At 36.3% G+C, this 16871-nt stretch overlaps 1 protein-coding gene across 1 annotated transcript in view; it reads left to right on the top strand.

Moving 5' to 3' along the window:
• The first annotated feature begins 5119 nt into the window (after positions 1-5119).
• Positions 5120-16871, top strand: part of KHDRBS2 (KH RNA binding domain containing, signal transduction associated 2) — a 762937-nt gene continuing 751185 nt past the window's right edge. The window contains exon 1 of the mRNA XM_027852957.1: positions 5120-5210. Coding sequence (XP_027708758.1) covers positions 5120-5210 — 91 coding nt within the window. The remainder of the gene's footprint in view (positions 5211-16871) is intronic.

Genomic DNA, 16871 nt, shown 5'->3' with positions numbered 1-16871 from the left:
GAGAGGAAAAAAATAGTGTGGCTGAGTCATTGAGAATGCCAAGTGAAATGGGACTTCAGTAGAAGAGCTGAACACACACACACACATCTGTGTGTATGTATGTATCTTTTAAATGTTGTTCAAATGTCATTTGGACCAATAGCACTTTTAATTTGATATGACAGCTAGTTCAGTCTTTATGGACTTTGCCAAGACAAAAGCAAAATAAATTCTATCTTAGATGTATTAAGGATGATGTCTATTACACTTTGGCATCTAAATCCCTTTTTTGGTATCACAGATTTGTTATTGTAATTGAAGATGAAAAGTATAATTAAATACATAAAAGACATATGAATGAAACATTTGTTAAATGTTTAGTATGTGCAATGCACTGCATTAAGTGCTGGAAATATAACTACAAAAATAAAATAGTCCTTCATTTTATGTATTGTGTTAAAAATGAGAGAACCCTATTAAATATGTATATAACTCTATATACAGTGCTGTTACAACATATTATCACTGAGATAATGACTCAAATAAAAAATTTAGAATGAGATTTTGACTTGCCTGAAGGCAAAATTTATGTTGCTATAAGTATATTAAATTACATATTCAATATCAATCCATTGAGTACTACTTAAAATTTTTAAATACATTTATACATTTTCTGTACATTAAGTTGTTCTGAGATAATTTAATATGTAATTGCATACTGTATAAGTAATACTATGACTCTACATACAGCATATAATAAAATTAGTATATTTATTGAAAACTAATGGGTTTATCAGCTAATATGCACATCAATAAGGTTCTGTGAAAGTTGATTGTTTATTCAGCTATGTTATGCCTGGGAAAAGTCATTTTTTAAGTAAATTCTGAAGCATATTCACTCTTAAGGGTTACAAAGATTCAATTAATATTTTAATAATTTAATAATTTTAATATTTTTAATAATTGCTTAAATTTTCCTCGTTAGCTTATGTACTAGCAGAATTTGACTGAGCTCTGAGGGTATACAATCTGAGAACCTCAATAAGAAAAAAAAGATTCAAATGAAATAATAAAAAAGCTTGTTTTTATAGGATTTTTGACTTTTAGATTATTGATATTTTAAATAACCAGTTTTGATGAATTTCATATTCCTCTTTAAATTTAAAAGAGGGATGCATAATATTTTTTTTCCTGAAGACCTGAGTTCCATTTCTGGCTCTGCAGCTTAATAACAATGTGACCAAGAACAAATCACTGAACATGTCTGATTCTCAGTTTCCTCATTTGTAGAAGTATGTAGTTTACCTAGATCGTACTTAAGGTACCTTCGAACTCTACTATTCTTTGATTTGAAAAATTACATAAGTAATTTGATATTGATATCAATTCCTTATGTTTAATGCAATACTGTAATTCATATCTTAGATATTTTATAAATAAAACCAAAACACTGCCTAATAAGGACATAATTCCATTTTATGTTTTCTTTTACATAGTTTATTATTATGATTGTTTAGAAATTTGTTATGAGATCCTTTTTACCATTTGACATATGGCACCTGACTACTGGAATTCATTTTTTAAATGGGTTTATTGATGATTTTTACATAACATTCCTTCCCAATATGAATATCTTCCTTCCCTACTTAGGGTGCTTTCCCTTGTAACAACAACAACAAAAAAAAAAAAAATTAAAGGGAGTTCTGTTTAACCAAATGACACAATGGTCATGTTTAAATACATGTGAAATATTTCATACGCATTGATTGCTCCCTATCTGCAATGCAAAAAGTAAAAGCTTATTTTTATTCTTTATGATTACACAGCATTGACTTTTGTTTCATCGTAATTTTTATCTAAATTGTAGTCATTTTGCACATTGTTTTCTTGATTCTGCTTGTTTCACTCTGCTTCAGTTCATATGGCTTCTCATGTAAGGCCTTTTCACAGTAAAAAAAAACACCTGATATTATGCTGATATTTCAATATGACATGGGCATGACTCAGGGTATCATATTTCAGTTTAATGGAATCTCAAACACAAATTATATGTTTGTCATTGGAGGATAAGCCTAATTAAATTCATAGAAGTTCATTAGCAGATGGTTAGTCACAAAGTGATGCTTTTGACCACAGCAATTCGTGAATAATATCTACTAATGAGCATAAGGGTTGCAATCTGCATTATTCAAGGAGAAACTCACACTGCTGAAATCAAGATTCTTAAAGTATTAAACTGTGTCAATACATTAACAATTAAACTGTTGTATCTTCTAAATGTACACTTATTCATGAAAAAGAAGGTTGTGAAGATACAATGTAATTGTAATTGTAAGACAGAATAATAGAATAAAATATCATGAAATTTGGTTTATGCATACACGTCATTGGTCTCTTGGTAGACTACGTAATAAAATGTGAAAACAATCATTCTACAATAATAATTACTATTTATTCCAATTTATAATTCCCTGTTCCACACTTTTAACAAATGTTAGCTCTGTTTCTCACCTCACTCTCCTCAACTACTGCAGTAATTGCCAGCAACTGTCTATCAAATAGGAATTGCTCTATTTGTAATTTGCTGCAGGGTCAGGACCATGGACAGAAAACCGTGCAAAGGAACTTTCTTGGGACTAAAGTCTATTCAAGCTGCTGAACATGCTTAGTCTCTGAAGGCAGTACTTCTGTGTGTACTCATTCCTAAATTATAATAGCGTATAGAAGCTAAAAGTTGCAAAGAGGTGACAAAAGATTCAAGAAGAATTGGATTTACAAATGGATGAGGAGAAGGAGTGTGGTATAGAGATCTGGGAGTCAATGGACCTGGTTTTGTGGAAGAGCAGTAGAGGAAGGAGTTAAGAGATCTGGATTTGAGTCTCTGCCTGTCATTTTCTAGATATTTGGCTTTATGTTTGTCACTGAAGCTTGCTGAGACTCAATTTACAGATTCAAATCCATAAATTAAGGAGGTTGATTCATAAAACTTGTCCTAGCTATAAATGCACAGTTCCAATTTTACCCAGTTAAGTAACTAGTGACTTAAATTCTATCTACCTCAGTTTCCTCGTCTATAAAAAGGTAGCAGTCATATCTGTTCTAACTACTTTATAAGTCTGTGAAGTTGAAAAGAACATAAATTTGAAGGTGCTACAGCAGTTTTAATATTATAAAATAAAATTTATTTCAATTGTTATGAAGAGAGAATAGATATTTAGGTAGTATGTTTTTTTCAAGTTATATAGTGTATTGTATTATATGATATATATATAGTATTGTATTATATAGTGTATATAGTATTATTATTTGTTTTTAAACATGGAACAAAAGGGATTTGAAATCCAACAGGAACAATATATTACAAATATTAGTCATTTTAAAAATGAATTAATTCCATTCTAAACATATATATTTTACTGTTAAGATAGCTTGAAAAGTGAAATAATAGCTGACATTTATTTAGCACTTTAAATAATTATCTCAATTCATCCTTACAGCTACCCTGAGAAGCAGTTTCTATTATTTCCCCATTTTACTGATGAAGAAATAGGTTCAGGAAGGTTATGTGACTTTTCAGAAGGATGGAAGGGAGGGAGGAAGGAAGAAAAGAAAAAAAGAATGGAGGGAAAGAATGAAGGAATAGAAGAAAGGAAGGGGATTGTAGAGAAATGTTTATGGAAGATAAGTCCCCCCAATAACATTATATGGATCATTTAATAACAATTTAAATGGACAGAATAATTTTGCATATGGATTCAATATTGCTTAGGCTGTTGTGCAAATGGAACTCATGCTTTGTGAACCACTATTCCAGCAGTACAGATGATACCCGAGCTCTGAAGCCTCTTAGCTCTGGAGTACAGAAAGATAGTAACTGGGACTGCATTGGTCTATGGTCAAATGCAATGTACTCTTAGAAGAAAGGAAAGGCAAACATAAGAACTACCGGGTTCTGTAACCCTTTCTTGAATTCCTTTTTGAATTCCTTCCTGAACTGTTTAGCCAAGTACTTGAATTTAGCTTCTAGATAAGTGAAGGAAATAAAAAGAAAAGAAAAGAAACCAAAACCCTGCTCTATTTATTGCACTCTAGAGGACTGTCACACATTAATGCCCTTAAGTCCCTGGAGATTTATTTTTATTATTATTATTATTTTTGTACTTCAGTGAAGTTTCTACGGATATATAAATAATGCCTTTCTCAAGCCATCGTCCTTATGTTTCCAGGTTTTGAGAGTATGTTGTGTGTTTGGGGTAGGGTGGGTGGGGGGACCCCTGATTTTTAATTATTTCACATTTCCGGAACGCATTTACTATAGAAGACACTTGTGCTCTTAGAGACAGGGATGAAGTCGAATCAGCCTTCGAGAGACTTTCTATAGCCATAGTGCCTTCTCCATCCAGACCTTATCTACTTTTCATCACTAATTTTTTTTCCCTTCTCTCCAGCTTCTGGTCCCAGCATCTTATCTGGGTAGGTCCAGAATCCTTCTCTCTGTCCACAGCGGTCAAGGTGGAAGATACCCAGAGCTCTCCTAATAGAAATCGTCAGGCTCACTAGGCAGACAGGGCATGTCGTGGTCGCAAGAAGGCTGCTTTTGCTCTGCACTGCTGGACTCCCTCCCCCGCCAGCCGCCGCTCTGGTCTGCCCGTCAGGCGGTCAGACTAAGCTATCAACCCAATCGCGGCACCAGAACCTTCTTTAGGTTCTCCGCCTCCCTGGGCGCGGTGGCCAATGAGCAGTCCGAAGAGGTGGGGTGGGGGGACCCCTTCCTCCCGCCTCTCTAGTTAAGGCCGCTGCAATTAGACTGAGCTCAGAAAGAGAACGAAGGGAGAGCTGGAGGGGTCTGTGTCTGCGCGGGGCAGCGGCGGCGGCGGCGGGAGAAGGTAGTGCACAGCCTGCCCGACAGCTGCATGGGCCAGTGAGAGCCCCCGCGACTAGCTCCGCGCCAAAGGCTAGGAGGTGGCAATAGTGGCAGTAGCGGCGGCGGCGGCGGCCGTGGAGGAGGAGGCGGCTGAGCGGGAGGACTGGGAGGAGGAGGAAGGGGAGAAGGAGGAGGGGAGAGGTGTCAGGCGCCACTGCCATTTGAGCAGCGCCTTTCTAGCTTTTGCGCGCTGACCGCCGCGCCGGAGTGCCCGCTATGGAACAGGAGAAATATCTGCCTGAGCTGATGGCAGAGAAAGATAGCTTGGATCCATCCTTCGTGCATGCAACGCGCCTCCTGGCCGAAGGTAGGTAAGACTCCGGTCTGGCGTTTGATGGGCAGGCATCGACTGGCTGACTGGCTCGTGCCTGGCTGCTGTGGTGTTAGGGAAGTGAAGTTGGGGAAGGAGACCTATCTCCCGGCCACCCAGGCACTGGTTTGCCTAACATCCTAGGCAGATAAGAGTCTGGGCTTGGGAGCATGCAGATGTTTCCCCGCCCTTTTCTTCTTCCACTGCGTTTACATTTTAAATTGGGACTCAACCCATGAGAGAAAGCTACCAAGATTGTGACCTGTCAGGATAATGGGTAAGGAGGATTCTGATAAGGGTTCAAGGATTGCCAGGGGGAAAAGCCGAAAGTGGAAAGGCGGTCTGCAGAAATCAAGGCACTTGGGGAGTGAGGGAGATAGATGGATGATCAGTTGGGAAGTCATTTATGTTCCCGGTAGGATTCCACTCCTGATCCTTAACGAACCTCGTTGCCACCGACCACATTTCCGCAGCATTTTGGAAGGGATCTGATGCCCTTTAAGCCAATCAGACAGTCTTTACCATAGCTGATCTAAGTCATGTTACCAAGTAAGCCAGATGAGACCACCCGTGTATATGTATTTACATGTCAGGAAGCATAAGATGGGATGCTGGTAAATCTATTTCAAGGGTGATGATTAGGCGCTGGGCAAGATGTACCCAGACACAGTTTCGCCAGTTGAACAACTGTTTTACAAAGTATGCATTTTCTTTTGTGAACCTGTAACGTAAAAGACATTACATTCCTAGGGATACATGAGGAGCCTTCCTCACGGAAGGCTCTTGTATGTTGTTAAGATTAAAGAAATGGATAAATTTAGGTTCAAATAATGCTCTTCAACTACAACTTAAAAAAAAAAACAACGCAACAATTAGGACTAGTAGTGATCTATATATTTTAAAGCAACTACAATGGAGAGAGGGGGTGTTCATCAATTATTAATTTCCTTATTATCAAATTAGCCAGAACGCAGTTATGTAGCTTGGGCTGCTGCGGGCTAGTGTTCATTAAAATAAATGAAAAAGTGTTGTTTTTATGAAACATGAAACTGCAGTTATTTTGTTTGTATGGATAGTTTATATAGAAAAAAAATGTGCATTCCACTATTTCATACACAATTAATCCTGGTTTTCAATGCACTTATTTTACATTATAATATATAGATGAAAGTTTGATTAGTGCTTGTACTTTCAAAAGTTAAAAAAAATTTCCTTTCTTTACACTTTTTCTATATAAGAAATTACTAAAGACATTTTTAACAGTATGCCCAATTTAAGTAATTTAATTGACTGAACAACTTAATCTGTGAGAAGAATTTGGAAGAGGGAATGGTTTCCACAATCTTGATTTTTGAATGAAATGTTAAATAAATGAAAGTTGAAAAGACAGTTATTTTTGTCCTCTTTTCCTCTCCTATTAAAAAAAAGCAGGAATAAATAAGAAAAAAGCATAAAAAATATGAGAAAGTACCACTAAAGAAATGTAGTTTTTTAAAGACAGTTAACAAATGAAGTAATGAAAAACTCATAATCATATTCCTTAAATGGAGTACATTTTGAAATATAGAATCACCTTAGCTGTCTGTATCCTGTCCATTTGTTGTAATTGTTTTCTTTGATTTATAAACTCAGTTTTAATCTGATCTACTAATTAAGAATTCTCTTTGGGACAATGGGCTTTATGATTAATAATCAGTTTGAAAAATCAATTGAGTTTGACAGTTTATAAGAGAAACACTAAAGACAGCTGATAGTTCTACTGTGCCTGGTAAGACAATCAAAATACTTAGTATACTTTATTAGGAATCTTCAGTTTGCTGGGGACACATCCTATTTTCCCATGTAATTTAATCTTCTCCCAGCAGGGGGAGGCATCCACTGGTTCTCCAAAGGAGTGAGGGGGGAAAAAGCATTGGGAAAAATTACCAAAAGGAAGAAACAAAAGAGTGAGGCCCAATTCAAATTCATATTGTAGAGGAAATGGGTAGAGAGTAAGATTTCTTCTGGGTTTCTCAACTTTTGGTCAAGGTACATGACACGTGTATATACATATATACTTATTTATGTAAAATGAATGAATGACATTGTGGTATGCTCTGAGTTTACTTAGCGACAAATATAGATGACTATTTAAAAAGGACTGCGGTGAACTATCTTTGGAATCTGTAGGAAATGTTAATATAGACTTCACACTTATATACCTCAAATTTCCCTGTACAAAACCATCTGTCAAACTTTTTGGAAATGATTTCAGTTTTCTATAGAAGCGTCTTAATTCATGGATGTGACAAAGTTGCTAGTAAAAGTGGTATAGGCAAAATAATTCTACATTCTGACTGTAAAAACGAAACAAAACAAAACACAAAGATTTTCAATGAGCAGGAAAGTAAGCTTCAGTGTTTATTTCAGTGTCTTGCTGGCAGACGTGTAACAGTGAGAGCAATAAAAATGATACAGAAGATCTGTTTCTCAAAATGCTTTTCTCGGATGCAGGTGTTAGGTGGGGTAAGGGGTGGAATGGTTGCTAAAAGTTTGTAATAGAAACCACCTAAAATACTCAGTTAATTGTATAATATAGTTTATAATTGCATTATGGCAATCTATTGGCAAATGATGACTGTTCTTATTTATTAGTGTTAAGATAGTCCATGGAGTTAAAATTGCTATGATTGTTTTTCCTTACATTACTTGTGGGATATTGATACCAGAAAGAATTCTCAGGAAACTCTTGGAGGGACCCAAACATTCCACAAATTTAGCCAATATCAAGAACCTATTTTATATATTTTATTTTTAAAAGTAATTTTTAATGTTTTGTTATTTATTTTCTTTAGAGAAATGATGGCTTACAGTATTCTCATTTGACTTAAACATTTTTTGTTGTTGCTGTATGTGGATTATTTTTACATTATTTTAGAAGATAATTTTGAAAGGATAGAAAAATGATAATACAGCATTGCTCTAGTTGGCCCTACTAGAATGCTGAGTTTCCTTGTTAAGATTCTTCAGTTTCCTTATCTGCAGTTTCATATACTTGTGAAATCACAAGTCTGGCCAAAAAAAAAAAAAAAAGGATAAAAGAAAAGAAATGTAAGGAGTACAAATTGCTATAAGAACATTGAAATAAAATAGCTAGCTCTTACCTGAGAGCTGGATCTTGAAGGATGTATATGATTTTAATTGGCAAGGATGTATGTGAGGACATATCATTCTAGACATAAGAAACTTCATAGCAGACATACAAAGATGAAAAAAGACTTAACTATAACAGGTGGCCAGTGGGTAAGTTTGCTGAATATGAGTTAAAACTGAAAAGGTAAATTGCAGACATGTTGCAAGGAGCTTTGAATAACAGAAATTGGAGTCAGGACTTCATTTCATTGGCAAGGAGTAGCCATTGAAATATTCAACAGATCAGATTGGCATATTAGAAAGATTAATCTGTGTTGTGTAAGATGGATTAGAGAGGCACAGATGAGAGGCTCATGATCATTTAAAAGATTATTGCCGAAAACAAAGGCAGATAACTATTATCAAAATTGGTGATGGTGGTGATGGTAGTATACAAGGAAAAGTCTTAGAAGTAGACACTCAAGGAATGTTTCAGTTGTCAAAATTGGTTTATTCTTATGTGTCTATTTTAGTTGGTAGTATCAAATCTACAAGAAGAAGGCTTAGTCAAAATGACAAGCTTCATTGGCCAGCACATGGTGGAGAAGATGTAGTTATTCAAATGTTATCAGAGATAATAGTATGCCAACAATTTGCTCAGTGCAAATAATGAATTAATTTTGTAGATATGTTAATTGGGTTCATTCCTTAGCTCCTATCCCCCACCACACAATTTCCCCCCAAAATATCTATGAAGCAGAGTGAGCAAAAATGTATCTTAAAGGTATTGATACTTAAAGTTTTATGATTATATTGAATATATGTATATATACATTTGCATGCTTGTGCACATGCATATGTTATATATGTATATATGGATTATGTAAGTGTGTATGTATCTATTTATAATAGTGCAAATATATTGTTGGACCTATTCTTCAAAGTCAAGGGCAAAGTGGATTTTTTTTCTAGTTTGTATGAGTATACATTTCAATAGAATATAAACTTCTTCAAAGCAGGGCCTATTTTGCTTTGGTCTTTGAATCTCCAGATTCAGCACGTTAGTCAATGTTTGTGAAAGGAGTTGAAATGAATTGTGTTTGTTATAAGCACCAGATGTTATTTACAACTTCTATGAGCAAAGCAGCACCTTGCCAGGGTGCTGAAGATAGAAAGAAGTATAATATAGTTCTTTCCCTCAAGGTGTTTGCTGTCTAGTTGTAAAGATTGGAATATATTCAAAGACTCCAAAGAATCTGTAATCTCATTAATATATAATTTCCATACAATGTTGTTAAAAACAAACCATCCATACCTGTCTATACTATGCAACTTTTATCCATGGCCTTCCAAAATTTTACCATAATGGGTCCACTCAATATACTGGAGTCTTCTTTATACTTTCCCAATATCACAAGGGTGCTAGTGGAGTGTTCTGACTGTCTACTTGTCTCAGTGGGGAATTCCAACAGGAACAGAAAGAGACATGACAATGTTAGAAGTGTACAAAGGCTTGGCTGATAGAGAATTGGACTTGGAATTAAGCAGACCTGTGTTCAAGTTCCACATTAGACACTTACCATTTGTGTCATGAAAGATAAGTCTCTTATCTTCATGAAGTCTCACAGAATTCTCTGAGACCATAAATTGATCAAAGAAGTCCTATACAAACAAAATTGTAGATCCTTATATGCATGGACATAAATAACAATATGATGCCTTAGCACAGATAATTACTCATATCTAGAATGCACTTCCTTTTCACCTTTACCTCTTAGAATCCCTGGCTTCCTACATGACACACTCTGGTGCCACCTCCTTGATGAGGCTTTTCCTGATATCCCAGTTGTTAATGTTATCTCCTTCCTGAAATTACTTTCTAATTCTTTGTATTTACTTATTCATGTATGTATTGTATGACTTCATTAGAAATAAGCTTCTTGGTGACAAAAACTACATTATTTTAGTCTTAGTTTTAATAGTACCTTGCAAGTGTGTGACATTTAAAGCATACCACGTGGTCATTGAATTTTGTTGAAGATGGGAGTTTGGGAAGTGAAATGAATGGTAAAAATGATGATATCTATAGGGACAACAAATTCCTTCACAATATGGTGTAATGGAATGAATGCTAGATATGAAGGTAGGAGACAAGTTTGACACTTATATAACTGTGTGGCAGAGAGCAGTGACAGTGACTGGGCTTTGGAGGTAGGGATGATGTGCATTTATAAAGGACCAGATAATTATATTGATAAGAAAAAAATAAAATAGACAAGGAGGAGCTATATTTCAAATTACCAAACATTGATTAAGGCTGCTAGACACTGGATATATAAAGATTCAGGTATTCTTTAAAGTGGAAAATATGAATAAAAAGTTTCAATCTAGCAACCACAACAAAGACTTAATGATGGTAGCATATTGTAGTAAGTTCTGGAAGAGACATGAAACTTTAATAAGTTACCAGTCCTATCTTCACTGAGCTTATGGACCAGTAAGAGAAAGAAAGATATCACATACCTATCCATATGTATATAAATATAGCATGGCTTACATTAAAGTATATTAGAAATTTTTAAAAAGTGTATTACAATACAGAACAAAGTTCCACATGAAATACGAGGTGAAAAGTTATTAGTAATAGGAAATATAAGGGAATATTTTGATGAGGGGACATTTGAATCTGTATAGTGAATTGGAAAGGTTGCTTTAATCCTTACTATCATATTTACTAACTATATGATCTTGGGCAAGCCATTTAGTCTTCTTGGGATTCAGTTTTCTTATTTATAAAACACAGAGTTGGAGTAGATGCTAAGTCCCTTTCTAGCATTAAAGCTGTAGTCCTATGAATGCATCAGTATCCAAAAAAGAAAGAGAGGCAATGAAGGGAAACTGTTCAAAGGACAAGGAACAGCATAAGCAAAGGCACAGGCTAGGAAAACATAGGATATTTTTTAAGATTAGTCATATTTTGTTGGAGTACAGAAAGAACAGAGACATGTAAACAGCAAAAAAAAATTATTGGTGAAGAAATGGAGGCAAGGACAAGCTGAATATTGACTGGTGCAAAAGAGAAAGAGAGAGATGGAGAGGTAGCTGAGGAGAGTTGGGGGAGCACACTTTGGATAGCCTCAATCTTCTTAGTGAAGTCATATGCTTTATATATTAGGAAGTGAAGGATTGGGGGCCTCAGGGGAGAATAAAATGTTTCAGTAGATGGCTATGAAGAATGTAGTAACAAATTGATTACTCTATATTAGAAGTATTGGTAAAAGGATTGAAGAAAAAATAAAGGTGAAGAGTATGTTTACTGTAAATTAGTGGGAATAAGCAAACAATCAGAGGTCGTGGATCAAAGAATTGTATCTTTAGAATAGGAAGGGGAAAGGTGGACATCATCTGATTCAACTACTTAATTTTTTTATGGGAAAACTGAGACCAAGTGAAGTTCCCAAGGCAGCACAAGAAAAAAGCAATAGATTCAGGATATTAATCTGGATCATCTGACTACAAATCTAATATTATTTCTGCTACATTACTCTACCCCTTATTGGAATGTGAAATTTCATAGTTCAGGATCTTGGAACAAATGGAATTCTGAAAGACGATGAGTTAAAAGGTGTAATATGAGAAATGACATAGTCCCTGTCCTCAAGAAAATTACAATCCAGGCAGGCTGGAAATAGAAAATATACTTCTGTTGTAAGGCAAGAATTATTGTTAGGTGTTCTAAGACAATGCTTGGCTAGAGTGGCAAATAGGACTTCACTTTGATATCTAGGAGTTTAAGTATTGAGAACAGCAGTGCAACAGTGAAGGGATTTAGGAGAGAACAAAAGTATGGCTGGGTTTGGGTGTGCAAGAATTACACACAAAATGTAAGGGTTATATTTTAGGTGAAGTGGCATATGTTAAATGGTGGTTAAGGGGCAGCCAAATGTCTAATTGAACATTTTCAAAACTTTTGGGGAGTTTGTAGCATAAGGATTATGTTCCAAAGATACATTCCAAAGTTTTTTTACATTCTGCCATTTTTTGGCAGAGTGAAAACTAAATGTGATCAGTAATGGGGATTTTTTGGGAATTAGGAGTTACTAGATTGGAAATAGGAAGAGATAAATGTCATATCGAGTAATATATTTTCTGTAGCAATGTTAAATCAGAAGCAAGAGTTGAATTTTACAGTAAATTTATCGATATTAATAATAGATGCCCTTCAAAACCCCTATGGAATTCCTAGATGCTGAGTTAGTAACAGAAACCTCATTGCTTTCAAGGCACAAAGCAATACAATTGAATTAAATTAAACAAACAAACAAACATTTAGTTAGTGTCTACTACGTTCAAGGCATTGTCCAAGAGATAGGGATGTAAAAGGCCTCAGTCAAGTTGAGACCTGTTAAAGACCTTAGTCTGAAAAGGCCAAGGTCCACAGTGCATTTTGGGCCATTGAGACTAGTGAATTTGCACAGCACTTTCATTTTCTCTCTTCTTGTTCTTTCTTTCTTTCTTTCTTTCTTTCTTTCTTTTTTTCTTTCTTTCTTTCTTTTTTCTGCCTTCCTTCCTTCTTTCCTTCCTTTCTTTCTTTTTTCTTTCTTTCTTTTTTTCTTTCTTTCTTTCTTCCTTCCTTTCTTTCTTTCTTTCTTTTTTTCTTTCTGCCTTCCTTCCTTTATTTCTGCCTTTCTCTCTCTCTCTGTCTCTCTGTCTCTGTCTCTCTCTCTACTCAAAGCAAATGTAAATTTTAATATCTGAAACTCTATTTTTCTCTCTTAAAGACCAGCCTTAACCCCACATTACTCTGGCTCTCTTTGATTGTTCAATTGTAGGTCTCAAGACAAGTCCTACTTTGTCATTGTTTGGGAACAGATTGGCTAAGCATGAATGTAAATAGCAATTGTTTCTATTTTCACCAGAAACTCTGAGGGTCTTCTCCTCCCAGATCCATTTTTTTTAGGTAATTGCGGTTAAGTGACTTGCCCAGGTCACACAGCTAGTAACTGTCATGTTCAGTCTGAGGTCAAATTTGAACTCAGGTCCTCCTGACTTCAGGGCCAGTGCTCTATCCACTGTGCCAACCAGCTGCCCCTTCCCAGGTCTATTTTTTATGGTAATTTTTATTTATTTTTTTGTTTTCAATATTTACTTCCACAAGATTTTGAATTCCAAATTTTCACCCCATCGTGCCCCTCCCCCCACCCCAAGATGGCATGCATTCTAAATACCCCTTCCCCTAGTCTGCCTTGCCTTCTACCTCTCCCCCCTTTTCTTATCCCCTCCCCCTTCAATTTTCCTGTAGGGCAGAATGGATTTCTGTACCCCATTTCCTGTATTTCTTATTTCCCAGTTGCAGGTGAAAACATTTTTTTAAACATGTGTTTTTAAAACTTTGGATTCCAAATTTTCTCCCTTCCTCCCTCCCCACCCACCCTCATTGATAAGGCAAGCAACTAAATATAGGTTATAAATGTGCAGTTATGCAAAACACTTCCATGGTAGACATGCTATGAAAAACTAACTCTATTTCCCTTAATCCTATCCCACCCATCCATTTATTCTATTCTTTCTTTTGACTCTGTTCCTCCTCAGAAGTATTTGCTTCTGATTACTCTCTTTCCCAATCTGCCCTCCTTTCTATCATTCCCCTACACTCTTGTCCCCTTCCCCCCATATTTTTCTGTAGGGTAAGACAGATTTCCACACCCAATTGAGTGTGTATGTTATTCCCTCCTTAAGTCAAATCTTATGAGAATAAGATTCACTCATTCCCTCTCACCTTCCCCCATTTCCCCTCCATTGTAGAAGCCTTTTCTTTTCTGTTTTTTTTTTTGTGGAATAATTTAGCTCATTCTACCTCTCCCTTTCTCCTTCTCCTAGTATATTCCTCTCTCACCCCTTAATTTTATTCTCCAGATATGACCCCTTCATTTTCAACTCACCCTGTGCCCTCTATCTAACTATCTGTATCTATATATATGTACATATAATTTTTTCCCCTCCAACTATCATAATACTGACAAAGGTCTCATGAGTTACAAATATCATCTTTCCATGCGGGAATGTAAACAGTTCAACCTTAATAAGTCTCTTATGATTTCTTTTTCCTGTTTACCTCTTCATGTTCCACTTGAGTCTTGCATTTGAAAATCAAATTTTCTATTCAGCTCTGGTCTTTTCATCAAGAATACTTGAAAGTCCTCTATTTCACTGAATGACTATTTTTCCCCTGCAAGATTATACTCAGTTTTGCTGGGAAGGTGATTCTTGGTTGTAATCCTATCTCCTTTGCCCTCCAGAATATTATATTCCATGCCCTGAGGTCCCTTAATGTAGAAGCAGCTAAATCTTATGTTATCCTGATTGTGTTTCCACAATACTTGAATTGTTTCTTTCTGACTGCTTGTAATATTTTTTCATTGACCTGGGAACTCTGGAATTTGGCTACAATATTCCTAGAAGTATTCCTTTGGGGATCTCTTTCAGGAGGAGATCGGTGGATTCTTTCAATTTCTATTTTGCCCTCTGGTTCTAAAATATCACAGCAGTTTTCCTGGATAATTTCTTGAAAGATGATGTCTAGGCTCTTTTTTTGATCATGGCTTTCAGATAGTCCAATAATTTTTAAATTCTCTCTCCTGGATCTCTTTTCCAGGTCAGTTGTTTTTCCAATGAGATATTTCACATTGTTTTCTAATTTTTCATTGTTTTGGATTTGTTTTACAGTGTCTTGATTTCTCATAAAGTCACTAGCTTCCAATTGCTCCATTCTAATTTTTAAGAAAGTATTTTCTTCAGTAAGCTTTTGGACTTCCTTTTCCATTTGTCCAATTTTGCTTTTTAGGGCATTCTTCTCCTCATTGGCTTTTTGGACCTCTTTTGCTATTTGGGTTAGGCTATTTTGTAAGATGTTACTTTCTTCAGTATTTTTGGGGGGTCTCCTTTAGTAAGTTGTTGACTTGTTTTTCATGATTTTCTTGCATCACTCTCAGTTTTTCCTCTACTTCTCTTACTTGCTTCTCAAAATCTTTTTTGAGCTTTTCCAAGGCCTGGAACTGATTCATTTTTTTCTTGGAGGCTTTGGATGTAGGAGCTTTGGCTTCATTGTCTTCTTTTTGTTGTATGTTTTGATCTTCTTTGTCACCAAAGTAAGATAATATAGTCTGACTCTTTTTGCGCTGCTTACTCATGATCCTGGCCAATTACTTGAGTTTTAAACTCTTTGTTAAGGTAAGAGTTTGCTTCTAATGTGGAGAATGTACTGTCCCAAGCTTCAGGGGTTTGTACAGTTGTTTTCAGAGATACTTCTAGGGATCTGAAAATTTTCAGTTTTTCCAAGGTGCTCTGAAGGGGTGAGGTGTTTTCTCTCCACTGCCACAACAAGCTCCACCACACCAGTGTTCCTCCTCCCTCCTGGACTGCCCCTCAGAACAAGAGATTCCTGCCTCAGCACTGGCAAAGAAAACCCTGCAATCCCCTTCTGATCAGCCACTTGATTCCCCCTCAGTCTGTGGGCTGGAAGCTCAGGAGACAGCCGCTGCCCTGGGCCACACTCAAGACTTGTGGCTGAGACCTAGCTCCTCTTTCACCGCAGTAACAGACTTTTCCCACTGACCTTCTAAGTTGACTTTGGCATTCATGGGTTGAGAAGTCTGGAAACCACCACAGCTGCCTGTGATTCAGTCCTCTGAGGCCTGCTCCAGGGTCACTGTGGCCTGTGCACATATGCTGAAATAGCCTAACCCAAATAGCAAAAGAGGTCCAAAAAGCCAATGAGGAGAAGAATGCCCTAAAAAGCAAAATTGGACAAATGAAAAAGGAAGTGCAAAAGCTTACTGAAGAAAATATTTTCTTAAAAATTAGAATGGAGCAATTGGAAGCTAGTGACTTTATGAGAAATCAAGACACTGTAAAACAAATCCAAAAGAATGAAAAATTAGAAAACAATGTGAAATATCTCATTGGAAAAACAACTGACCTGGAAAAGAGATCCAGCACTCCTCTCCCTGCCCAGCACGATATACCTTTCTGATCAACCATCCAGGCTGTCTTTGGCTGGAAATTTTTTTCACTCTGTCTTTTTGTGGGTTCTTCTGCTTTAGAATTTGTTTAGAGCCATTTTTTTAGGTATTTGGAGGACTTTTGGAGAGAGCTCAAGACAGTCACTGCTTTCCCTCTGCTATCTTGTCCTAGATCTATTTTTAAGTGGCCATTCTTTGCCTCATCTCTTAGTGAACCTTATTCACTGAAAAAGCCCCAACTCAGTCAAACTGAGACCTGTTAAAGACCTTAGCTTAAAAAGCCCAAGGTACCCCACTGCATCTGGAGCCATCTACAGTTGTCATGATCCGTGTCTGGCCACTGGACCCAGGTGTCTCTGGAGGGGAAAGTGAGACTTTGCACAGCCCTCCTTATTTTAAGTCCAATTCACTTGCATGTCTGTGGCATCACCTCCCTGATCTCATGGTCATCTTCGAGAATGAAGGACAAACAGTAACCTCTGTGAGCAAAGGATATAAAGTTAAAAAATGAAACAGTTCCTGACAT

This window comes from Vombatus ursinus, unplaced genomic scaffold (genome assembly GCF_900497805.2).
Source record: "Vombatus ursinus unplaced genomic scaffold, bare-nosed wombat genome assembly UNPS02009835.1, whole genome shotgun sequence".
In the NCBI taxonomy this organism is placed as follows: Eukaryota; Metazoa; Chordata; class Mammalia; order Diprotodontia; family Vombatidae; genus Vombatus; species Vombatus ursinus.
This window is presented reverse-complemented; position numbering and strand designations above follow the sequence as displayed.